Raw genomic sequence first — 27211 nt, 5'->3', positions numbered from 1 at the left:
CTTTCATGAGAAAAATCCTTCTTTGTTAGCGTGTAAGGATCTAATCCCATTGAGTGGTTTCTATATCCACTTCTTTTAAGTGTACTTCTTGAGTTTAATAACTTGCTTGTTTTCTGTACACAAACATGGCAATAAGTTCTTGTGTTAATCAATCAGACTCCACTTTTGGATCATTAATCCCTTTTGAGTGAGAATGCACTGCATACATGGTTTTATGTTCACTTCTGGCACATCCATACAGTTTTAAATACAATACCTACAATTAACAAGAGTGCTCTGAGAGCACAATATCCCCTGCTGGCAACTATGTCTATGCTATAAGGCTATAAGTCTGGTAAAATGTGACTGAATTGAACGAAATTGCAATATGTGTATTACCAACACATAACAAAGAATCCTGTCAAGTTTCGTGAAATTCCTCCAAAAATTGTGAGAGGAGTTGATTTCAGAAGGTAAGTACCCTTCCCGGGACAGAAGGACAGATGAACGGACGGACATCGCCACAACATAATCCCCCTTCAGGCCTTTTGGCCAGCAGGGGATAAAAACAGTTTGTTTTTATTGTATTTATTTACTTCCTGGGCTCCCATCTGTAATAGGGAGTGATGTTGCATCATATTAATACACTTTACCATAGATTATTAGATTCTAATAGAATAGATGATAATTGGTGATATTTTTTTATAGGCTCAGACTCGTTACAAGTATGAATAGGTGGGCCTCGAAGCAGAAAAGGTTGAGAACCCCTGGCTTAGTGGGTACTGCCCGAGTGACAAGCCGTTGTACCCCTAAAGGTACAATGATGTACTTTATTTTCTGAGAATGAACAGTTTAATTCCTCTTATACCACTGTATTTTGCCAATGGTAGTTTTTTTTTATTCATTAAAGAATAACTCATAAAACTTTTTATTTGTTTATAGTTACATTTAATGATGTGGAAAGTCAGTGAAATCACTTTATTAGAACTAGAAGGACATACCTCTGCCAAGCCACATATTGGGATTTGCATCAAAATCTAATCAGTTGTTCCTTGGTCCATTGCTTACCTTTCCTCAAAATTTCATCAAAATCCATTCACTTTTTTTCAAGTTTTGTTGGGAACAAACAAACAAACAAACAAACAAACAAACAAACAAACAAACAAACAAACAAACAAACAAACAGAGGCAAAAACATAACATCCTCCAACAAAGTTGGCAGACATAATAATGACTATAAGGTTTATTCCTTCATCACTCTTTCTTTGTTCTCTCCCTTGAACTAAATAAGACAAAAATTGCAGTTTGTCATATTACCCTAACCCTCTGTCCTGAAGACTTTCCTCTGTTGGAAAAGTTTTCAAGTTGCAGCTTTACCTCTGACTGCTAAAAAAAAAAGGCATCTCCTTCCCAAATAAATAAAAACTTCACCATATCAACAACTGCACAGTTTTTTAAAACTCTATTTTGTGTAAATTGTTTCCATAGAAATAATAACATTAAAATGAGTGCATTAATATAAACCTGTGGTTTGTAGAAGGAATAACTTGCTGCTGTTATAGAAAATTAACTGGCCAATCACAGTCTAGAATTTAACAGTGCTGGGGTAAAAATAGGTTTAATTATTAGGTCATAGTAGGCCTGTGCAATTTGTACCAGCTTTGTAGTCAAATACAGGATCCATAATGTAAAGGGCAGATTGTGCAGCTCCTACCATAACCATTATGAGGTCTTTGTGAAGTCACATAGTAGCTCCAGTACACTTTTTTGTTTTAAGTGTAATTTCTTTGATGTAATTGTATGTAATTATGATATTGTTTTATATCAGTTGTACTTGTAGTGCCACAGAAACCATAAGTTCATTTCAACGTCATGATGGTGCAGTGATGGCAAAAGAAACATGTAAATAACACAATTCAAACAACATCCCACTAACAAGATTTAGAAAAGGCTTTGGTTTACATTTTCCACTTGATATCATCTGCTTTAAACTGAAACGAACTGCCAGCCAGAGCCTTCACCCCAAGTAAATACTCTGTATTGGCATTTTCAGCAATGAGTCTTGAGATCTCAAATGCATACCATCTGTAGCGAGCTGTTAGTTGTACTAGCGCATTCAAAGTAAACAAATGATGATGGAGCTGGTCAAGTACAGTTTATCTATATAGTCTGATATAAATCAACCAATGGGAAAAAAGGGACATTGTGGCATGTTTGTGTCACAATAAAACAACAATTTTCACCTTTAAAGTGGTAGGCATGTTGTGTAAATCAAATGGTGATAATCCCACAAAATTCCATTTTAATTCTAGCTTGTAATGCGACAAAACAGGACAAACACCAAGGGGGATGAATACTTTTGCAAGACACTATATGTCCATGTATAGCCACAACTTACACAAATCAAAACTGTAAAGGAAAATGTTTCCTAAAGCAGGAATTAAAACGAACTACCTCAGAAGTAAGAGCATGAGGCACATACAGGTACAGAATAGAAGTTCAGAAAATGGAGAAGAGAAAATTGCTGTATATGAAGTTTATCACAGTTCAGACATATTCTGTTGCACATCATCTACAAACAAAATGGAGTCAATGTTTTTATCAATGCTTTTCTAACATATTATATAATTAGAGGCCTAAGCACCTTATACACCAGTAAGTAAGACATAAGGAATAAGGTGACAGAAGGAGATGCTACACATTTTCTGCCTGAGGCTTATCTTTTGTTTCCCGTTTTTTATTACCCTGCATTCTCTGCAGAAAGGACATACATTACTCAAGGCAATATGTAGCACAGAAAATGTAGGCTCGTTGAGTGTATATAAAAGAATGTTGTGTTGAGTCTAATACATTTGCATTTTCAATATGATTCCATGTATTTCAATGAAGCAAATACTGAAAAGACTTTGGTAGGAACTGAGTAAAGACCAAATTAGATCTAATTGAAAACCACAAGGTATTACTATTTTTTTTCTTTTTTTTTTACATATACTGTAGTTTTTACATAGCACTGTACTGTAAATGACCAAACGTGTATACGATGTGTGGCACAGTTGCTGAGTGTAAGCCAAGTTTGATAAAGACAACTCAAATTGCACTATGCATAATTTTTCTATGAAAGATTCATTCATTCATCTTGAGTAATCCCTTTTTCCTGGTCAGGATGGTGGTGGATCAGGAGCCTATCAATACACACAATAAGCTCAATATGCTCTGAATGAGATGTGAGCACATTACATAATACCACATCCATGCACATCCAAACTTACTGTAGGGGCAATTTTTATAAACCAGTTCACCTATATCTCATCTCATCTCATTATCTCTAGCCGCTTTATCCTGTTCTACAGGGTCACAGGCAAGCTGGAGCCTATCCCAGCTGACTACGGGCGAAAGGTGGGGTACACCCTGGACAAGTCGCCAGGTCATCACAGGGCTGACACATAGACACAGACAACCATTCACACTCACATTCACACCTACGGTCAATTTAGAGTCACCAGTTAACCTAACCTGCATGTCTTTGGACTGTGGGGGAAACCGGAGCACCCGGAGGAAACCCACGCGGACATGGGGAGAACATGCAAACTCCACACAGAAAGGCCCTCGCCGGCCACGGGGCTCGAACCCGGACCTACTTGCTGTGAGGCGACAGCGCTAACCACTACACCACCGTGCCGCCCCCCAATTCACCTATATGTTTTGGTAAATGGAAGAACACTGGAGAACCCAGAGGGAACCCAGACTGACACAGGGAGGACATAAGAAACTCTACACAGACTGTACCCTGAGTTCAGGATGGACCCTGGAGCTGTTAGGTGGCAACGTTACTTACTGCATCACTGTGACACCCTCTATCAAACTTTAATATGTAGCATTCAACAATCACCTTTTTTAAAATATCACATTATTGTAATTTATTGTACAGTTCCTAAACACACAAATAACATTGTTCTGTAACAGTAGTGGCTAATCAAAAAAATTATGATGGGTGAGAAACATAAATGATGTAAGTTTAAAATAGTGGTCAAATTATGCTTATGCAGTATAATAGCAATAGATAAATATATTTACATGTAAAAAAAATTACAGTACCCAATAACAATTTCAAAGAACCTTCCTGAAAACAATATGTCTTGTCAAGTCACTACTGTCATACACTTGGTCTGAAAGGGCTGAATTATGCCGTGCATGGCATAACATTCTGACTAGTTAGCTATTTTAAGTCGCAAGTCTTTTCATGATAAACATTTCAGTGTTGGCATATTACTATATGCAGTATATCATTCATGAACTATTTTCGGTTAAATGAATCTACCTCACACTTCTTCAGTTTTACAAAATGAGTAACAGAAAGAAACATCTTGCAGTAATCATTATATACAGTATGCTGTGCATTGCATAATATTAGGATCCAGAAGACATAATTAACCATATTAGAACCCTTTAATACTTACTAAATGTTCTAATAACACAGGTCGATCTAGGACTGCCTCTGGTCATATTAATTCACACTTCCTCCATTTTAGAGAGGGTGTAAATTAAATAAATGTAGGCTAATGAAATGTGCAAATTGTGTTTGTTAAGTTGCCTTTTTAATCCAAATCCACTTGCAAAGCTTCACTCCCAGCCAAAATCAAGGCCACTCATCTGGTAGAACTTGTGGTTGAAGGGTCTGTAAAACTCCCTGAGTTTCTGAAGCACATCTGTTGGAATAAGCGGGTGAGTCCTACCCTTGGATTTCCCTAGGCAACGTGGTCTACTGCTGCCCTCTGGCTTCTTCAGACATGGGAAGCCTTTGGTCTGGTTGAAGTAGAAGTGCTTGTCACTGACAATGCGCTTGAGACCCAAGAAGTCTTGGACACGGCCCACTTCACCGGCTGGGTCGCTTACTAGTCTCTCCCCACTAACAAACAAGAAGCTGGAGAGTGGGAAGTGCTGTAGCCAGTTCTCCAGGTGCTGGGCGTACATGCCAATGCGCACAGCACTCCATGAGGTGTCAATGACTTCCGAGCTGGAGTTTTTGAACACTAGTCTCTGGAATGACTGAAGTCCAGGGCTTTTGGTCCGAGTCTGTGTGTAATCAGACACAGCTCTGGTCACCGGGTCCCGCACCACCACAATGAGTTTTGTGTTGCAGTTCATAGCACACAGACGGGAAGGGGCTTCTTTGGTGACAAAGTAGCTGGGTGTCTTTTCCATTGTGATCTGGCCATCAAGGGTCCTTGGCATCAGGTTCCTGCAAAATGGAAGATTTCAGTGTATAAACCATAACAGGAAATAAAGCATCTTAGATGTGATTTATGCATCCTAGTAGTGGGCATTAGTTCTTTTTCAAGATCTGACTTAGCTCACTTATTCATTCACTGATTAATTCATCTACAGTCAGGGTTTTGGTGGGTCTAGAGCTGTGAACATTGGGCATGAGGTAGGAATACACCCTGGATGGGACACCAGTCGATCGCATCCAACTATCAGCATGTTTTTGGACATGAAAAGAAACTGGAGAGACACAGGGAGAACATGGGAAACTTGAACCAGGGACTCAGTCAGGTCATCACAGGGCTGACACCTAGACACAAACAACCATTCACACCTACGGTCAATTTAGAGCCACCAATTAGCCTAACCTGCATGTCTTTGGGGGAAACCGGAGCACCTGGAGGAAACCCACGCAGACACGGGGAGAACATGCAAACCCTGCACAGAAAGGCCCTCGTCAGCCGCTGGGCTCGAACCCAGGACCTTCTTGCTGTGATGCAACAGTGCTAACCACTACACCACCGTGCTGCCCTATTATTATCATTATTATTATATTATTATTATTATTGTTGTTAATAATAATAATAATAATAATAATAATAATAGTAATCTTTCAAGCCTCATATACAAATTTGCTTCAAATTTTGATCCTAAATATTAAGAAAACAAAAATGTAGACCTCTGGTTTACAAAAATTAATCATAACTACTTATGCCTTCTTGTACAGTGCAAGATTTACTAAACTTGTTTCCAAACCTCCTTCAATAATTCTTGATTGATATTTTTGCATTTAAATGAGGCTATATTAAGTGGCAATCAACTACATTGAGTCATAAAATATCTGTGCTTAAGCAATTATAATTTACATTTTTTTATATACAGTAGCACAACAAAGTAGATCATGATATTACCAATTGATGAAATAACAGTAAATAGGTTGTCTTTGATTTCACAGATAAAAGATGGAGGAGGAGAGAGATGTTAGGCAGGGTGTAATATAGCCTTCTAAACAACAGGTTTAATGCCAGATAATGTCTAGGCCCTGCAAAATGGTGAATGAGATAAGAGACTTCATGGTGCATATAACCTTGCTAGATGTAGCTTAACAAGTGAAGAAAAAAGTTGAATCAATTCAAAAAGCACAAATAGTTCACCTAAAACGCATCACTACTATCCCCAAGGTCCGAGAAAGCCTTTGTACTTGGCATCAAATATTCAGAATTTTACATATAAGCAGTTTTTACTTAATTGAACTGTAAAACATGGCTCCGCCTACCAGCAGATTCCATAGGAAACATGCACCAAAGTTCCGCATTCAAGCCAAACCACCATGACTTTGGGCTTTTGTTTGCTAACTTGTAAGGTAAATCACATGGTGGAGGATGCCTTTCTGAGACCCATCTCTCTTTTCTTTCTAAAGCGGTGGGATTAAATGGGCCTTATGAACATCATGTGAAACAGTACTCCACTCAATAAGGAGCTGATCAGCAAAAACCACAAAGCCACAAGAACCACTTAACAGTAATTTCCTGAGACTTCCTGCTCCCTGTCGCTGCTGTTTCAGGCCCTTACTCTGTGTGTGTGTGTGTGTGTGTGTGTGTGTGTGTGTGTGTGTGTGTGTGTGTGTGTGTAACAGATGTCATGCCTCCATGTCTTGGAAGACACCAAGCAAAAAAAGTAGGGCATAGTTTCCCAAATACATCACATAGTTAAGATCATCTTAACTGAGAGAGAGAGAGAGAGAGAGAGAGAGAGAGAGAGAGAGAGAGTGTTCAGTGTAATGCTTGCTCTACCATTCAACAATGATCTTTGTGCTGTGATACTTGGCCCAGGTCTGAAGGACAAGACATTATTATAGCATTAATGTTATGTCTGTAGATGATTGATGGCATAGGTGCAACATTTTTCTTAAAACAGATAATGAGATGAGATCATTATAGCCTACTTTTTAAAGAGCCAACATACCAGTTCTTTGAGAGCAATAATGTTATCAGTTGGAGCAACGAACAAATACAAGCACGACTCAATTACAGTAAATGTCTAAATAAAGCTTAAATAGACTACATAATTACCAGTGTAAATTAGTGTGTTTTATCAGTATTTCGCAAACCCTTTTGTCATTTTTGCTACTATATTATGATAATGCAAACTTCATACAATAGCCAGTTAGGTCGTTTGCTTTTCCATGAACCTCTTTGCTCTACAGTGGAGTTGCGAGTTCTGAATTGAAATATTTTGTGTGCAAGAAACTAGCCAAAATAAGAAAGCTAATATTCCTCCAGTTATTCACAGAATATTTTATTTGTGGAATAGCCAAACAGTTTATAAAATAGCCCGCCAAAGTCAAAATCACTATGTTGAATAGATGCCAAAGAATTTTAGCAAAAGGCTACACAGTGACTTAAAGAGGAGTTAGCTTTCAGGGCTTGATGAGCCAGAATCAATACTAAACAAGAAGAACATGCCAATAATGAAAGAAAAATAATTAGAAGAACAGGGTGGCATGGTGGTGCAGAGGTTAGCGCTGTCACATCACAGCAAGAAGGTGCTGGGTTTGGACCTTGCAGCCAACTGGGGCCTTTCTGTGCAGAATTTGCATGTTCTCCCTTTGCCTGTGTGGGTTCCTTCCCACAGTCCAAAGACATGAAGAGTAGGTCAGCTAGCTACTCTAAATTACCCATGAGTGTGAATGGTTGTTTGTCTCTGTGTTAGCCCTGTGATAGATTAGCAACCTGCCCAGGGTGAACCCTGCCTCTCACCTGAAGTCAGCCGGGATTGGCTCCAACTTCCTCTATGACCTGGATGGATAAGTGGTGTAAATACAATGCATAAAAGTGAAAGAAACACATCCATCCAATATCTGTAGCCGCTTATCCTGTGCAGGGTTGCAGACAAGCTGGAGCCTATCCCAGCTGACTATGGGCAAGAGGCGGGGTACACCCTGGACAAGTCACCAGGTCATCACAGGGCTGACACATAGAGACAAACAACCATTCACATCTATGATCAATTTAGAGCCACTAATTAGCCTAACCTGTATGTCTTTGGGGGAAACCAGAGCACCCAGAGGAAACCCACACAGACACAGGGAGAACATGCAAACTCCACACAGAAAGTTTTTCGTCAGCTGCTGGGCTTGAACCCTGGACCTTCTTGCTGTGAGACAACAGTGCTAACCACTACACCACCCCAAAACACATATGCTTTGATATTCTTTGATAAGTAAAAAGCTTGGCCATTTGCAAAGTGATTCATCATTTTATTGTGAATTGGTACCTTTGCATCATTTTGTCATTTAAGTAAGTATGTTTGTTACGCTCTGCTTTGTTTTTGATTCAGCATGGGTACTTTTTGCCTTAAGAGTTGAAAATAACAAAATGATCATGAGTTTTTTTCCTTCATCTCATCATCTCTAGCCACTTTATCCTGTTCTACAGGGTCGCAGGCAAGCTGGAGCCTATCCCAGCTGACTACAGGCGAAAGACAGGGTACACCCTGGACAAGTCCCCAGGTCATCACAGGGCTGACACATAGACACAGACAACCATTCACACTCACGGTCAATTTAGAGTCACCAGTTAACCTAACCTGCATGTCTTTGGACTGTGGGGGAAACCGGAGCACCCGGAGGAAACCCACGCGGACACGGGGAGAACATGCAAACTCCGCACAGAAAGGCCCTCGCCGGCCACGGGGCTCGAACCCGGACCTTCTTGCTGTGAGGCGACAGCACTAACCACTACACCACCATGCCGCCCTTTTTTCCTTCATGTACTTCATTTTTACAGAATTCATGTTTATAAATTACTTTTACTTGTTCATTAAAAAAACCCCTCAAAAATATAAAAATTTTCCTTTTGATAAATTCTAGGAAGTAAAAGGGGTCATTTAAAAGTGATCCTTTTCCCCAAACCAAACATTTTAATACTTGCATGCATCTAGGATTTAAGGTTCAATTTGTTAATTCTGTGATATTGAGTCATAACATTTTGATCCTCAATGAGGTTAAAGCAAATGTGACTTGGTACACAGCCTTATAAATCCAAGATCTCATTGAAAGCAACAGTATGCGAGAAGTACACTCCCCCTACAGTTGCAGAGTGTAATTCAGTTTTACACCACTGTTATAAATATAAATAACACTTTGAGCTCCCCTCATAGACAGCTGTACACGTGCTTTTGCTGACAAGCTGAAGGATGCGGAACCGGCAGAAGCCAAAGAACCATGTTGACTGACAAGGTAGAGTAATATTACAGGATTTTTTTCCACAAATATGACTGCATAGTTTTATGTATTGTGACATCGGAGATGAACAATAACATTTTTTTAAAAATGTCAAAGTGTTTGCAGTTTCACACTCTATACACTGTTTCCTAAGCATTTGAATGTGGAGTATGTGTATAATCAAATAAAATGTTGTTGGCAACATGATATAAGCACATATTACATATAATATACTGTACATTGGACAGTGTAATATATTACAAGCTAGCTGGGATAGGTTTTCAAAGTTCCAAGCTTTCAAGGCTTATTTGACATGAAATTGACAAAGACTGACCAAACATTTTGGTGTGAGAGAAATTTATTTATTTGCATGCTAGCCTGAGATAAGGTTGTAACTGATAAGGTTACAGCTTATATTGCAATCTTTCATAAAGATCTTTGGCAGGGATGTACACTCTGCTGTTGGATTGTCATTGTTTTCCCCTTAGCCATGAGGCAGATCACTGCTTATGTGTTGAAGTAAACATGCATGCTCAGACTTTCTTTTTTCTCGCTGTGCGGCAGTCAAAGTTATTGTAGTATTGCACTCAACTCGGAATAGTAGCATTCTAAACTAACTTAACTTGAACCCTTCTAACACCGACATATCTAATGCTGGAGGATGCTAATGGACAAAGAAGAGCTTGTCAACTAAATTAACCTTATAAAACTTGGCTGCCATTGACACAAAATGATGCAAACTTGGGTGGCAAGCTCATCAACAAAGCGAGACAGCAACTAACACAAGAGCACTTATTACTAGTTCCGATGCCCAAGTGTTATCTAGCAAGTTTGCTAACATTACCTCAAGATGTAGCTAGCACCTAAACCTCTGTCAAAATGGACTGACTTAGTTGATGAGCCAAAGCTAGCAAGTCAACCACTTTGCTAACACGGCTATTTATTTAAATAATAAACATCTAGTTATTTGTTCTCTGGCATCAAATATGGTCTGAAAATTGTACTGTGAAGTCTGGGAATTAGAGAATGGAAAAGTCTGGAAGTTTGAAATGGAAAATGTGTAGGAAGTCTGTCTTATGGCTTGTATTTGGCTTATGGCATCAAGCAAGTGCAACAACACAACACATAGCAAGGCAGCTAATGTAATATTACTTACTAGTTCAACAGAAAGAATCTCAGCTCACCATCTGTCTTACAGGCTTTTATCTCTCTTAGCTCTCACCAATGAGTAAAAGCCAGTCCAAGATTTAATCTTTTCCGGTCTCTTGATTGGTCACTTTCACTTTTTCTCTTCCTGGCTTCCTCTGACAGCATCTTCTTTGGTCTCTTTGCCTCAACTGCCATGATGTCTGTACCAAAAATAGTGACTTAGCTTCTTCTTATGTGTAGGGTTGCTGCCCAATTTTGGAATCTGCCTCTGGTGCTGTAAAGCATTACGCAGTTTTCATGGAGCTGTAAAGCGTTATGCAGTTCTCACACAAGGTCTCAGGGACACACCACCAGAGTTACATAGTGCTATAACTGGCAAACCAGCTGTGGACTTGGAATGGAAGACAAACCATTCTCCCTATTACAAGTAATTGTACCATTAAAATGATTTTGAAGCCGATATTTTAAGGTAAAATTCTAGCATAATGTTGATGTAATGTCGTGCTTTATGATAATATTAAGTTATCAGTAGATAGCAAAAACAGCAGTATTGAGATTTTACAGGAACAATATCCTCAGTTTTTCACATCATTCCAGCCCTAGTTTGAAAGTATTCATGCTTGACATTGATGTGAATTGCCTTAAACATCCAGAATGAGCAAATTAAGTTACTACAAATATTTAATTATCTTCCACCACACTAATTACACCTTATTAATTGCACCCGATCCATATAGCTACCACATGGAGTTCATTAAGTGCTCTTTGTTGGAGAATATCCAGAACTGTATGTTTTCTGTTCAGTATGGTTTATTACTGACATGTAGAGTGAGTTTGACAGCAATCATGATGGGAAGTCATGTATGTTGTGTGCACATTATATCAAGGACATGCACAGAATCCTTGCTTACATAAATATTGGTTTTAGAGACTGACCACAGAAACCATGTATCATTCTCTATCTAGAGTGAGTGCATTTGAACATTAACATGTGCTCTCAGCAGTGGTGAAAGTTTACAGTATTAGACTATACATGACAGGAAAAAGAAGGATTTTTAAAAAAATATCCTAAATATATTGGAATGGGCCATTTTTGAAGTTGCCTATGCAAGTAAAAAGAAAAAAAAGAATATCTACGATTTATCATAGATTTACAGATACCACCTTAATGTAGGCTCACATATCTGTGTTTCTGTGTCTCAATGCCTCAATTGCTGCAGATCAATGTGTCTGTCTCCAAGGTGTGAGGTGGAAGACAAGCAAAGAGAAGGACCAAAAGAGATCAAGGTTATGTGACTGCATGTCTGTGCACGTCTGTGTCCCTGATCTCCTCTTCAGTGACTCAGAAAAGTCTTCTGATAAGACATCAGGGATTGACTGAAAGTTGTCTTGGTGAATTCATTCATAATTAATGTGGCCATGGCACCAAGAAAAATCATTAACTGTTCTCTCACAGGATTAAAAATAACCATTTACATTTTACATTGAGAATACGCTTTAGGAAAATAGATTCGTAGGGAATGTGTTCAGCCAGTGGCCTGTCTAGAGGACACAGTTTAAATACAAACCACAACTTCAGTGGACCTTTTCTGAACATACTGCAGTACAAAAGATGAAGTAACGTGAAAAAATAAATAGACAGCATCTCTTTCCACTTTACATTTGTGACAATTATGTAATGGCACAGCATTTACCCATTCAAAAACCATCCCTATCTCCATTTCAGAAACTTTGCATTTGTTTATGCATCCACTGTGCTGTCACCAGTGTTGTAGTCGAGTCACTAAACCTTGAGTCCAAGTCCGAGTTCAAGTCTGAGTCAAGTCCAAGTCATTAAAAAAATTTCAAGTCGAGACTGAGTCTAGTCCACTATTGATCTGGGTTGAGTCCAACACTCCAACCGCACCATTTGACGGTGGCTGTTTTAACCCCATTAACATTAGTTTGTTCCTGAACATGACGTATGAACAGGTGAATATGCATTCTCTTTGTCAGGGAGTGCAAAGTATTCTGTCAGAGATGGTTGGGAGATGGATGTAAGTGCAGAAGGTGCATTTATTAATACAAGTGAAGACAGGTAAATAATCCAGAATGGTAGGCAAAATCGTAAAACAGTGAAATAGGCAGTAGGTCGAGCGAGGCACAAACAGGCGATCATAAACTCGGCAGCATCAAAGACAAGAAACAGGAGATCAGGGATCAGGAAACCAAACAAGGAAATAAGGCTAGGTAATGTGTCAGCAACGCAACTCAATACTTTGCAAAGTAAGTGCGTTTTCACAGTTTTTATATAGGCACGCTGATTGCGCCTTAATCCTGTGCAGGTGCAAGTCTGCTTGGCGCACGTGCTGTCCAGAGCGCACCCTATCTGATGCACGCGCCAAGGCATGCAGGTGTGACACTCTTGCACGAAATGAGTATAAAAATTAATGTAGGTATAAATATCTTATACCAAATTATTATGGCATGTTACAAAAAATAAAGAAAAAATCTGAGTCCTCATCTCCAATTTATGAGTCCGAATGCAGTTAATGCACGAGTCCGAGTCCTCAGTGCTCAAGTCAATGTCAAGTCACGAGTCCTTAAAATTAGGACACGAGTCGAACTCGAGTCCAAGTCCTGGGCTCGAGTACTACAAGCCAACACTCTGATGATAGAACAGTTTCAGCATAGCACTGAGCTGAGAGCAAGGGGAGAAATCATTGCAGCACACATTAGGAAAAATTCGTGTTATTCTAAACTTATTGCATAACTCAATTTACTGACAGTGTGTTACTTAACTTCCTCAAACATAAATTTAGAATTATTGTAAGCACCAGTGCTTTACTTTGAAAGGAATATTCCGCCCAAAAGCTCATCATATTGAAATATTTGTGATCTGTTTAGCAATTCTAGTGCTAATCTGTTGGTTGGTGCTGTATTTTTGTTATTCCTAGTTCGTGGTTGTCTGCTATGCTAACATCACAGGGGGACATTACAAGTGCAGTTACAATGGCATTAATAGGAGAAAAAAAAGCTCTCAAACATAATAAGTAACGGTCAGGTCTTGCTGTTAGCTTTAAAGCAAAATGTAGAAAGGTAGGATATGTGGGTAATATAGGAAACTGTTAGCCAAAGTGAAAATTGACCAAGATTTGAATGAAAGAAGTTTAAACCAAACCACTTGACTTGGAAATTAATCATAATATAAATTTTTTGTACAAATGATCATCACATGTTGATTAAACAGTACATATTAATGTGCAAGCCATTCAGGGTGGATTATTATTTTTTGAACGTTCAGTGGTTATTGTTCATCATAAATTGTGGACAACTTTGTACCTTGTCCTTGATCATATGGAGTACAGATTACCAGGAAAGAGCTGACTGGTACTGTTAGACAGACAACTTCCTGCTGTTTTGAGAATATGAGTCTACGTCCCACTAGGAGCAATTTGCTTCTGATTACAGAGTTTCTTTCCATCCAGATCATAAAAGCTCACCACCATTCATTCCCTAGCGTTTAGCCATTTAGCCCACTTAAATCACCTCTTTGTTAAGGGCCAACCGCCATCATCACTGCCAGCTACAGCTGGTGCGTTCGAAAGCCTGAGAAATCTAAGTGAATTTGAGAAACCAAACGACAACCAAAATAAGCTTGTGAAAATTATAAAATAAAAGAATGTGCTTATTATTTCTGCACCCACCAGATGTTTTGTTTTTGAACTATAGTAACGTCCTAAGTACCCTAAAATGAGAGCCGCATTGTTGTATAACTTAATTGTGGCGTGATATCACTTCTACCACACTGAATGTATGAATGTACACTGACTGCTGCCTTATTTCAGTGTTTACTATGATTTTTTTTTTTTTTGTGTGTGTGTGTGTGTGTGTGTGTGTGTGTGTGTGTGTGTGTGTGTGTGTGTGTGTAAATGCTATACAACATCTGTATCCCTAGAGTCATGCAAAGACAGTTTATATTGCTGTTTAGGATTTTGAAATTAAACGTTGAAATTAAGCAAATTCTTGTTTTTGGACTGTTACCATTAAAGACATATCAGTTATAAAGGCTCCTGATTGTATTTTAGTTGGCAGAAACTTGAATAAGTTTTCACTGTCAACATGATAATCACTTTAAAGAAAAATGTTCATGTGAACAAAAGGTACAGTCGGCACTGCTAACACTACTGTTATTACAGGCCATCAAGTGCTCGCAGTAAAATGTTACTGAGGATGCTAAAGCCAATGGGAATGTTATGAATGTGTCTGGATGTCTACCACAGCAAATGGTTATCATTTCCGAAATGTGTGAACATTAATTTGTGAGCATTTTACAAAACAATACAATTAAAGTAATAAATGAAAAGAGTACAATGAGGTATGGAGAGAGGACTGTACAATTTTGGGATAGTTAAGGGCAGTTTGCTTCTGAATGGCATTCTCCTTGGAACACTCTTTGGAAATAATTTTCTTGTAGGATTTGACAGAAAACTATTAAGGGCTTTCCCTTTACCATTTTTCACTGGTACACCGCCGGCATCTAATCTAGAACCGGTTCCACATATTTCAACTGTAAAAGACTGGTGCCAGTGCCAAAACACCAGCACCAGCATGGCACCACAAAATTGCTTGTCCCAAAGTTGGAACCATTGACGTCAATGGCTATGGGAGGGGCTGCTGCAAGACTTTTGCCGCCATTTTCATAAAACATAAGTGAAAGCAGCATTGAAATGTCAAGCCAGCAGTAGCCTGTGGAAGAGACCAACACTTTGTTGGCACTCTGGGCCTCACAGAAATGCAAAAGCAACTTGCAGGAACTGTAAGGAAGAACAAGGTATATGAGGAAATAAAGTGAGAGCTCGAGAAGTATGGCTTCAGTAGAAGAATGGAACAAATCATAAACAAACTGAAGAAGGTAAGGAAGGATTATAGAGATCATAAAAAAGAAGTGCTGAAAAGTGGTGTAGGAAGGAAGAAATTAAAATACAGGGTAAATATCAATTTACTGGATTTACCCTGGGCGGCACGGTGGTGTAGTGGTTAGCACTGTCGCCTCACAGCAAGAAGGTTCTGGGTTCGAGCCCCGTGACCAACGGGGCCTTTCTGTGTGGAGTTTGCATGTTCTCCCCATATCTGCGTGGGTTTCCTCCGGGTGTTCCGGTTTCCCCCACAGTCCAAAGACATGCAGGTTAGGTTAATTGGTGGCTCTAAATTGACCGTAGGTGTGAGTGTGAATGGTTGTTTGTCTCTATGTGTCAGCCCTGCGATGATCTTGCCTCTCGCCCATAGTCAGCTGGGATAGGCTCCAGCTTGCCTGCGACCCTGCACAGGATAAGTGGTTACGGATAATGGATGGATTTACCCTGGTAACATTTCAACAGAAATAACCCAAACATCTCTCAAACCTACTGAAATGTGGTCCGGTTCTCAAAAGGCACCAAGACAGAACTAGCCTTGCACTGGCACCATCCTGGTGGAAAAACTCTACCTGAAGGAAAAGCTGCATTATAGAGTTAACATTTATTTCTAAAAGTATAGTCTAACTTCTTCTTACTTCTTATGTCGAGATTCCCTCTCGAATCACAATGGCACTCCAGATGTCTCGATTTCTCATTGCAGATTCTAGGTCCTCTGGTCTCAATCCAGTATCTGACTGTAATGTCTATGAAAGTCATAGACATAAGTCTATAGTCATAGTCATATTCTAAAACGTAGTCATAACCTAGAAAGTGCTTATGGTTTTACATGATAGCAGCTTGTCTCACAGGTTTCATCTTCAGAAAAAAGGCTGAAGTCTTGGACAGCCAGGCAAGACAAAGCACCAGACATGCAAGTACAGTGATAGACAAAGACAAACATGGCCTAAGGATGGAGGATGGTGACGATAAATAGGCACTGTGAGAATATTCAAAACACCATTTCTGATCTAGCTGAAAACATCCTGAGGCTACTGGGTTGAACAGAATAAACTTTCAAATTCATAACTCGAAGCAGTTTCAATACTCCTATAAGATGAGACTTTTTCTTAAATTCCCATGGGACAAAAAACTCAATTCAAGGGCCACAGTGGGCCTGCTGTTTGGGTGCTAAACATTAGCTTTGAGACTGTGGTTCTGACTTACAACTAAGTACCTTCTGCCCCAAGTTCCAGCACCCATAAAGGACCACACAGAGGTAAGAAAAGGAAATTTATGTTCATGCCACTGTGGTAAGGAACATCTTTGGCATTAAGAAGCCAGACCAGGAATTTTTATCCCACTGCAGTCTTAATATGTTAAAAAGTAACTCCAAAGACATTTTACAGTGATTATACTCAAGTATAAAGGAAGCATTACAGGCATTTAGCAGACGCTCTTATCCATAGCGACGTACAACATACACAGAGCATTCCGGGCTAGCAGTTGGAGGTTAGGTGCCTTGCTTGAGGGCACTACAGCCATTCCTGCTGGTCCAGGGACTCAAGCCAGTAATCTCTTGGTCCCAAAGCTGCTTCTCTAACTATTAAGCCATGGCTTCCCCCATGAAACAAAATTTCTTTACATTTTCTGGATAAAATTGCTTTTGGAAACTGCTCACTACATTGTATTTTGACATCAATACCTATAGAATAATACATTTATATAATATATTCTCTTTTACATTAACCTGGCAAGCCAGACTAAATGTGAATATTTAGTCTGGCCTCGATCCGTAGACATTTCCGAAGCGGGTAGGAGGAACAAACCGCTGTCTTTCAAACTGTCTCTGTGCGTATAGGCCAACGCTCTGACCAATCAGCGCAACAGTGACTGTGACGTAGTCAGAGCAACAGAAAGCAGTGGGGGAGCCCTTGAAATAAAATAATTTTTCAAAATGCGTATTAATTAATAAACAGGTTCTAGATATTAAGAAGTTTGGAGATAATGACCACAAGTTTGGAGTCTGTACCACATACTTAACATACACTTATTTTTTTCAAGTGTTTTTCAAGGGTTTGCTTAAACTGTTTTTGAGAGTTTTTATTTAGTGGTGTTTGGTGAAATAATTTCCCTTAAATTTAAAATAACGGAAAAATAAGAAATAATCAAAAAGTAATGTTTCAAAGCTGTTTATTAATTCTTCGTACTGCACAAACTAGCCCCATCCTTTTGGCTACGAGCGGAGCCAGCTGGTAGATCAGACTTTTGCCATAGCCGGTCGGCAAAACAGCGAAAACGTCCTTCTTGAAAAGGAATGAGCGGAGAGCCTCTTCCTGCTCATGTTTCAACAAAAACTCCAAGTCTAATTCTTCTAAAACTGATTCCAAAGCGGAGTCAAATGCGCGCTGTTCACTAGCCCGAAGCCATCTTTACTGTTGTGCTTTCTCTAGCGTCGCGCAGCTTTGTCGTCACTCCTGCAAAAGCCCGTCCAAAGAATCCAAACAAAACCCTTGCGTTGTGATTGGCGGGCACGATTTGATGCCCGGGGTGTTTTTGTTTATATGGTGCGAGGCTAGACCCATTCGCTAGGCAAAAAATATTTTTGGCCGCTAGGCGGTTGGGTCTAGTTTACTAGGCTACTTTTACATATGATTTGGAAGTAGATTTTTAATTTGAAGTGTATGATTTAAAAAAAATAAAAGTAATAGTACAATTGCACTTAGCTGTTGCATGTTGATTTTGTTGAATGGTTTCCACAAGTCTAACTTAATGTTATTCTTTGTGGGCATGGCAAACCAACCAAGCATGACAACAGAGCATCAGAGAGATTTGCCATTTCATATTGGCTAGTGCTATTTTTTTTACATCAATAAGTATCTCTTCCTGTGTGATTTATTAGCATTGGATTAGCAGAGAGCCTGTGACTGAGATCTCCTCAAAATTCTTGGATATTTCTGAAATATGAACCACAATACACCTCATATAATGGTAATTCTGACCATATGGGATTGAGAATATTGGCTCCCATGGTGTTTCCTTCTATAAAGCTGACACTTTTCAAATGATGTGCAAGCAGACTCCACACAGAACCACTTCCTTCACTGTTAAACCTTTCCAATGTTGACTGACCTTAGAGAATTTGTGCACTCTGGAATCATTTTGAAGGGTTATTAAACTGTTTATGTTAAGCGTTCATGTCAACCAGCTTTGCCTGGACTTCACTGAAACAGATTTATAAGAAACATGGTCATCAACAATCACAGTATTATAGAACAAAATCCACACCGAACGACTTGCATATGAATCTTTATTAATAACATCATTTTCAGTGGTGTCCAAGGTTTATTTTGTCATGAAATTTTGAGTTGCCATTTTTAGCTTAAGTGTCTTTCTTTGACATACTGGTAATTTTCACTTTGGTTATCAGTTTCATACCTTACCCACAATGCTTTTTGACTACCTGCTGATAGTGGTGCCGTGGGACTTAGCTCTTGTTTCAGCTCTACCTGAACAGAATGTTGCAGCAGTGCTTTAGTCCTTTAGTCTGTCCAGCTCTGTCATCTTCTCATCTGTACATTCTGCTCAAACAAATCAGCTCCCAAAGCTTTTGTCCTAATACCGCTGTCAATGCCATCACACTTGTCGTCTTGTAGATAGCTAACTAGTCAATCCGAATCTCTGCCATAACTCAGCTCAAATGCACTATATATCTGCATTGCATTCTTGAACTTTGAGTCCAATGTTTGCTGTGTTCACTCACTCTATGTTGTTTTTTCTTGTTAACATGACATTGAATGTCACTGGAAAATGATGAATAAGAAAAGAAGCATTACTCTTTTGTTTTTAGGTGCTAGTAATGAAAACTTTGATCCATATACAGTATACTGTATATATATATATATATATATATATATATATATATATATATATATATATATATATATATATACACAGTATACTGTATATGGATCAAAGTTTTCATTACTAGCACCTAAAAACAAAAGAGTAATGCTTCTTTTCTTATTCATATATATATATATATATATATATATATATATATATATATATATATATATATATAAATAAATCTAATTTCATGTTCTTTGGTCCATCACCCACCTTTCCTCAAAATTTCGTCAAAACCTGTTCATTACTTTTTGAGTTACGTCAGGAAGCAGAGAAGCAAACAAATGGAGGCAAAAACATAATGTCCTCCAACAGAGTTCGTGAGAGAAGTGTGTTGACCTTTATAAGTCAGGGAATGGTTATAAAAATAGCTACTTACCTGAAAATGTCCATTTCTACTTTTAGGACAATAATCATAAAAAAAAGTGGACATCAGCTAGAACCTGGAAGAGGATCCAAGCTTATTTTGCCCCTACATATAGTGAGGACCATGAGCTGGCCTAGTGGTTAGCATGTTTGCTTCTTCATCGTAAGATCGTGAGTTCTACTCATGGTTGGGACATACCAAAGACCATCATAAAAATGGTACCTACTGACATCTGGCAAGGCATGCTGCAATATAGATGAGAGTGGGGAGTCAAACTCTTGCAGTTACCAGAGGACCAGGCCCCACTGTAACACTAGCTTTATAGGTGAGAGACCGAGGGCTATAGAAGCAGAGATCAGCGCTGCCCAACGTGCCTTAAGGGCCTGGTTAGTACTGGAATGGGAGACTGCCTGGGAAGGCCAAGTCCTGGCAGGGGAAGGACTTTGACTTTTTTTGATGTACAGTGAGGGGGATGGTAAGAGAGGCAAAAAAAAAATCCCCAAAGATCACTGTTGGTGAATTACAAGCAAAAGTAAAATCTTGGGGTTTCCAAGTCTCCAAAACCACCATCTGATGCCATCTCTATGCTGACAGATTATTTGGAAGGTATGCCAGAAACAAGCCTTTTTTGTCAGTTAACCACAAATGCAAGCACCTGAAGTTTGTGAAACACTACTACAACTTTGACTGGAACCGTGTTCTCTGGTCTGATGTAAAAAATGGAGCTTTTTGGCAATAAATGCTCAAAGTGGGTTTGGTGTAAAAAGAAGGATGTCTATAATGAAAAGAACCCGATCCCAACTGTAAAATATGGTGGACGTTCTGTGATATTTGAGGCTATTTTTCCTCCAAAGGCCCTGGAAACCTTGTTAGGATACATGGCATCATGGACTCCATGAAATACCAAGACATTTTAAGTCAAACTCTGGCTGCCTCTGCCAAGAAACTAAAACTGGGTCGCCACTGGATCTTCCAGCAGAACAATGATCTGAAGCATATGTCCAAATCAACACAAAAATGGTTAGCTGACCACAGAATCAAGCTTCTGCCATGGACATCTCAGTCTCCTGAACCTGAACCCCACTGAAAACCTGTGGCGTGAGCTAGTAAAGGTTGGATTTTTCTCACCCCTTTTTACTAATCTTTACAAGGGGTGCCTATAATCATGGCGGTAATTGTGTGTGTGTGTGTGTGTGTGTACCACGGGGACCACGCAACCCTTGACCTTCCACATCCGTTCCAGCTGCTCTTTCAACCCTTGATACTTCTCAAGTTTCTCATGTTCCTTCTTCCTGATGTTGGCATCAGCTGGGATCGCCACATCTATCACCACCACCCTCTTCTGCTCTTTGTCCACCACCACTATGTCCGGTTGGTTAGCCAGGATCTGTTTGTCAGTCTGGAAGTTGAAGTCCCACAGAACCTTGGCCCTGTTGTTCTCAGCCACCTTCTGTGGTATGGCCCATTGGGACTTGGGTACTTCTATTCCATACTGGTTGCAGATGTTCCTGTATACTATCCCAGCCACTTGGTTGTGCCTCTCCATGTATGCTGATCCAGCTAGCATCTTACACCCTGCTACTATGTGCTGGACTGTTTCAGGGGCTTCTTTGCACAGTCTGCATCTTGGGTCTGATCTACTCTGGTAGATCCTGGCCTCTATGGCTCTTGTGCTTATGGCCTGTTCTTGTGCTGCCATGATTAGTGCCTCTGTGCTGTCTGTCAGTCCTGCATTATCCAGCCACTGGTAGGATTTCTTGATATCAGCCACTTCCTCTATCTGACGGTGGTACATGCCATGTAGGGGTTTGTCCCTCCAGGTTGTCTGTTCCTCCTCCTCCTCCTCTGCGCTCTCATCAGGGTTCTGTTGCCTGAGACATTCACTTAGCAGTTCATCCTTTGGGGCCATCTTTCTGATGTATTCTCGGATTTTCGATGTTTCATCCTGGACCGTGGTCTTGACGCTCACTAGCCCTCGGCCTCCCTCTTTCCGCTGAGTGTATAGTCTCTGGGTGCTGGACTTGGGGTGGAACCCTCCATGCATGGTGAGGAGCTTTCTAGTCTTGATATCTGTGGCTTCTATCTCCTCCTTTGGCCAGTTTATGATACCAGCGGGGTATCTGATGACTGGTAGTGCGTACATGTTGATGGCTCGGACCTTGTTCTTACCATTCAGCTGACTTTTCAGGACCTGCCTTACTCTCTGGAGGTATTTGGCTGTGGTTGACTTCCTTGTGGCCTCTTCATGGTTTCCATTAGCCTGTGGGATGCCAAGGTACTTGTAGCTGTCTTGGATATCACCTATGTTGCCCTCTGGTAGGTCAATCCCCTCAGTCCGGATCATCTTGCCTCTCTTTGAGACCATCCGGTCACACTTGTCCAATCTGAATGACATCCCTATGTCATCGCTGTAGATCCGGGTGGTGTGGATCAGCGAGTCTATTTCTCGCTCGTTCCTGGCATACAGCTTGATGTCATCCATGTAGAGCAGGTGGCTGATTGTTGCCCCACTACAGAATCGGTACCCGTAGCCGCTCTTCGTGATGATCCGACTGAGGGGGTTCAGGCCTATGCAGAACAGCAGTGGTGATAGCGCATCTCCTTGGTATATGCCACACTTGATGTTGACTTGGGCAATGGGTTTTGGGTTGGCCTCTAGGGTTGTCTTCCACATTTCCATTGAGTTCTGGATGAAGGTCTTTAGGTTCCTGTTGATCTTATACAGTTCCAGACATTCCAGTATCCATGTGTGTGGCATTAAGTCGTAGGCTTTCTTGTAGTCAATCCAGGCAGTGCACAGGTTGGTCTGTCTCTTCTTACAGTCTCGGGCGACTGTTCTATCGACCAGTAGCTGGTGCTTGGCTCCTCTGGTGTTACTGCCAATCCCTTTCTGTACCTTGCTCATGTATTGAGCCACATGCTTACTCATTTTTGCTGCAATGATGCCTGACAGGGCCTTCCATGTTGTGCAGAGACAGGTAATTGGCCGGTAGTTGGATGGGATGGGTCCCTTCTGGGGGTCCTTCATGATTAGGACTGTCCTGCCTTGGGTTAGCCATTCTGGGTGGGTCTCATCCCTCAGCAGCTGGTTCATCTGTGCTGCTAGGCGTTCATGGAGTGCGGTTAGCTTTTTCAGCCAGTACGTATGGATCATATCGGGGCCTGGTGCTGTCCAGCTCTTCATCTTTGACACTCTTTCTTGGACGTCTGCCATTGAGATGGTTACTGGTTCTTGTTCTGGGAGGTTGCTGTGGTCAGCTCTTAGGTCCACTAACCATTGGGCATCGGTGTTGTGTGATGCCTTTCTTTCCCATATGTCTTTCCAGTATTTTTCCACCTCAGCTCTTGGTGGGTCTGACCGGTTGTTGTTCCCCTGCCACTGAGAGTACACCTTGGTTCAGTGGAGAACAGCTTGTTTATTCTCCTGGCCTCTCCCTCCTTGGTGTATCTCTTCAACCGGGTAGCCAGAGCTGTTAGTTGCTGTTTGGCAGTTTCGAGTGCCTCTGGTATGGATAGTGAGTTGTACTTCCTGGGTGCCCCTTTATTCACCATGTTCCCTTTCTGTAGTTCAGCTAGCTGGCTTCTCTCCGTGCTGCCTTTATCTTGGTGGATACTGTTTGTTATGTCCCGAGCCCACCTTGTGTCCAAGCATCTCCATGATTACTGTTGCTGTACTGTGTATCAGCTTGTTGGTCTCAGTGATGGTTCTTGTGGAGATTGTCTTCAGAGCAGCATTCACATCTTCTGAAGGTACTTGTCAACTCAGCTTTGGTATTCGTCGGGGGCTCCAGGTTTCCAGTTGTATTTCATTAATCTCTAGTTGTGATAGTGGATTTCGATTACGGATGTTGGAACACTGGGCTAATAGCTGTTTCTTTGTTAGCCTTGATTGTGGGTTTTGAAGTATCCAATGGTCCCACATTCGCTGCATGTATCCCCTCTCTCTGGGATTGCTTGTATAGTAGCATTCCAGTAAATCCATATTTTCTGTCCTCGTCCATCGATGTCTTGTTCCAGTAGAACAAATTTCTCATCAGTTTGCCCTGGTTCCCTAGCAACTGACGCAGACCTTGTTGACCCGGGCGACGTCTGAGCCGGTATGACTCTATCAGTTATGTCTTCACTAATTCCTGAGGTAGGCTGATATATCATGAGGGGTCTTGCCTAAGGATGCCTTACTGGATGATGTTTTGCCCCGACCGGGATTCGAACCCCGATCTCCCACGTCGTAGTCAGTGAGCATTACCACTGTACTATCCAGCTATAGCTATATATACAGCTATATATATATATATATATATATATCAGTGGCGGCAGGTAGTCTTTCAAACAGGGGAGGCTGGTTGGTTACGATATTTCCAGATTTTAAAAGAAAAAAGAAAAATCACATCAATTTTGCCCATACTCTTGCCTCTGATCTGGCTGATTGTTGGCAGGGTCACAAACTGTGAAATAACAGGTTCTTTTGGCCCATTAGCCTACTGTCCAATATACATGATGGTGGTGTTGGGGGGGGGTATATTTTCATCTCATCTCATTATCTCTAGCCACTTTATCCTGTTCTACAGGGTCGCAGACAAGCTGGAGCCTATCCCAGCTGACTACGGGCGAAAGGCGGGGTACACCCTGGACAAGTCACCAGGTCATCACAGGGCTGACACATAGACACAGACAACCATTCACACTCACATTCACACCTATGGTCAATTTAGAGTCACCAGTTAACCTAACCTGCATGTCTTTGGACTGTGGGGGAAACCGGAGCACCCGGAGGAAACCCACACGGGCACGGGGAGAACATGCAAACTCCGCACAGAAAGGGCCTCGCCGGCCCCGGGGCTCAAACCCGGATCTTCTTGCTGTGAGGCGACAGCGCTAACCACTACACCACCGTGCCGCCCGGGGTATATTTTAACATTTTATATTTTAAAATTGTGGCATGTTGTTTAAAAATTGATCATTATTGAAAGCAGCTCTTTGTCAGGAACCTCAGCAGTAACAGCAGAGTGTTCTGGAATAGGCACAAGCACTGACCTTGGGGAGCCAAACATAGAGCTGGGTGCCACACATTTCATTCAATGACACTTTCCCTATATTTTACTTATTTTGACTGAGAAATGTTTTATTGACAATTTTGATAACCCTTCACTTTTAATCCAGGTCTGTAGTGTGAAATGTTCTCGGCTGTGTTTTTGTTTAAAAATGTTTTCCAAATTGTAGCTGTGTTTAATTCATATCCAGAAAAATATATATTCCAATATAATATACTCAGCATAAACATTTTAAATAGATTCTATATTTTTGGTCCATCCATGACATGTTACTAAAGTAGCCTATTTACTGTTGTTGATGTGGGTCACTTGCTGTTAGCCAATTCACTTTCTCGTACCAGGAGAGCTGAAAGGAACGAGTATTATTCCCTACCTTTTTCACCAAGTCAGTTTGAGGCGTTGGTCTACCCTGCTCTTTAATTTTAATTTTTTCCTCGAAAGGAGGACTGGCAAATGGCTTCGCCAAAATTAAATCAGCAATGCTTGGCATCCGTGCGCAGCTTTCTTGCTAGCTGACTAGCCCCCTCAAGTTCAAGTTCAGTCACTCAAATAAACAAAATTTCTGGAACTAAGATAGCAAACTTGACAACACTATATTTACACTTTATTTACAATGAAAATATATACAAGCTAAAAAAGCTGGTAGAAACCATATGTAATGAATGAACTCGAAATGTAAGCTGATCTCTTACAATACACCACAGCACTTGCAAATCCGCATGGGACGGAACTGAGATTCACCGCTGCCTGTCTATATTTGAAGCGAGCTGTCAATCAAAGAAAATATTCGGCCGCTTTCACCAATCACCAGTCTCCTCGTGGAAACTGCCATGTCCCTCCCACTGTGAGGCTCGGAGTCCGTGGGCGGGCGTTTTCGCAGTATTTGTCCAATAACCATCTTGCATTTTGAGATTGAAAAGCGCATAGCTCCTAAATGCCATTGAAGTCCACTGAGGCTGGAAGTCCGTGAGACTCCGTGGGCGGGCGTTTTCGCAGTATTTGTCCAATAATTGTCTTGCATTTTGATATTGAAAAGCGCATCGCTCCCAAATGCCATTGAAGTGCACTGAGGCTGGGCTGCATCGCGCTGTCACGAGGGGGAGAAACTCAGGCACACATTAGGCGAACTGGGGAAAGTTATAACAGAATGATTTCGCACTGTAGTTGGGTTGAGCACATATATTTCTATGATTCTGGATCTGAAATAGCAATGTTATAAGGTCAGCTAGAACATAAGCCTAGCGCAATTCATCCTACACAATGTTCGTCATTTTTAGAGGAGGCTGAGCCTCCCTCGTTGTCTTAGAGCAATCGCCCGTGATATATATATATATATATATATATATAAATAAACAGTATATTCATATTTTTCATATGAACTACATTCAGGATGTTGAATAACATACTTTCCAATATAAGTAGTATACTTAAAGTTCATTTTATTAAGTATGCTTCAGTATAAGTATAGCAAGTATACTACAGACCATGTACTTTTAGTGTACTAGAAAGTATACAAATTTAATACTTTTTCGGAATAAATTGGAACATTTCAAGTTTATAAAAGTATACTTTAAAGTTCATTTTAAGTTTGCTAAAGTACACTTTAAAGTATAAAACAAGTACACTCATCTATATACTATCAGTGTACTTGGTATATCCCTCTCTTATGCTTAAAGTATACCACAAGTACACTTATTGATATACTGCCATTGTACTAGTTATATATTTCGAGTCCCTATTTTTAGTTTATTATTGTATACTTTAAGTATACTGTTATAAACGTTGGTTATTTCACTAGTTTACTTGTTATACTTTAAGTTTGCTTGGCATATTACTTGTAGCTTACTATTTATATACTGGGAATATACTCCTTCAAGTATTCTTAAAGTTTACTCATACTGTATGTACACAAGAGTGTGATGCATTTACAAAATCACAAGACATAATGTTGAAAACGGCGGCACGGTGGTGTAGTGGTTAGCGCTGTCGCCTCACAGCAAGAAGGTCCTGGGTTCGAGCCCCGGGGCCGGCGAGGGCCTTTCTGTGTGGAGTTTGCATGTTCTCCCCGTGTCCGCGTGGGTATCCTCCGGGTGCTCCGGTTTCCCCCACAGTCCAAAGACATGCAGGTTAGGTTAACTGGTGACTCTAAATTGACCGTAGATGTGAATGTGAGTGTGAATGGTTGTCTGTGTCTATGTGTCAGCCCTGTGATGACCTGGCGACTTGTCCAGGGTGTACCCCGCCTTTCGCCCGTAGTCAGCTGAGATAGGCTCCAGCTTGCCTGCGACCCTGTAGAAGGATAAAGCGGCTAGAGATAATGAGATGAGATAAATTAAATGTTAAGCATGAGTCAATGACTTGACCTTATTATGCACTTGGAGCAAGATATACTCAG

At 40.6% G+C, this 27211-nt stretch overlaps 1 protein-coding gene across 1 annotated transcript in view; it reads right to left on the bottom strand.

Moving 5' to 3' along the window:
- Window positions 1-4541: 4541 nt before the first annotated feature.
- LOC132869259 (heparan sulfate glucosamine 3-O-sulfotransferase 6-like) overlaps window positions 4542-27211 on the bottom strand; it is a 35624-nt gene continuing 12954 nt past the window's right edge. The window contains exon 2 of the mRNA XM_060902596.1: window positions 4542-5218. Within this exon, the coding sequence (XP_060758579.1) occupies window positions 4600-5218 (619 nt within the window). The 3' untranslated portion in view covers window positions 4542-4599. The remainder of the gene's footprint in view (window positions 5219-27211) is intronic.

Source organism: Neoarius graeffei, chromosome 20, assembly GCF_027579695.1.
Source record: "Neoarius graeffei isolate fNeoGra1 chromosome 20, fNeoGra1.pri, whole genome shotgun sequence".
NCBI classification, from domain to species: Eukaryota; Metazoa; Chordata; class Actinopteri; order Siluriformes; family Ariidae; genus Neoarius; species Neoarius graeffei.
The sequence above is the reverse complement of the archived record's forward strand: the minus strand, read 5'-3'. Positions and strand labels throughout refer to the sequence as shown.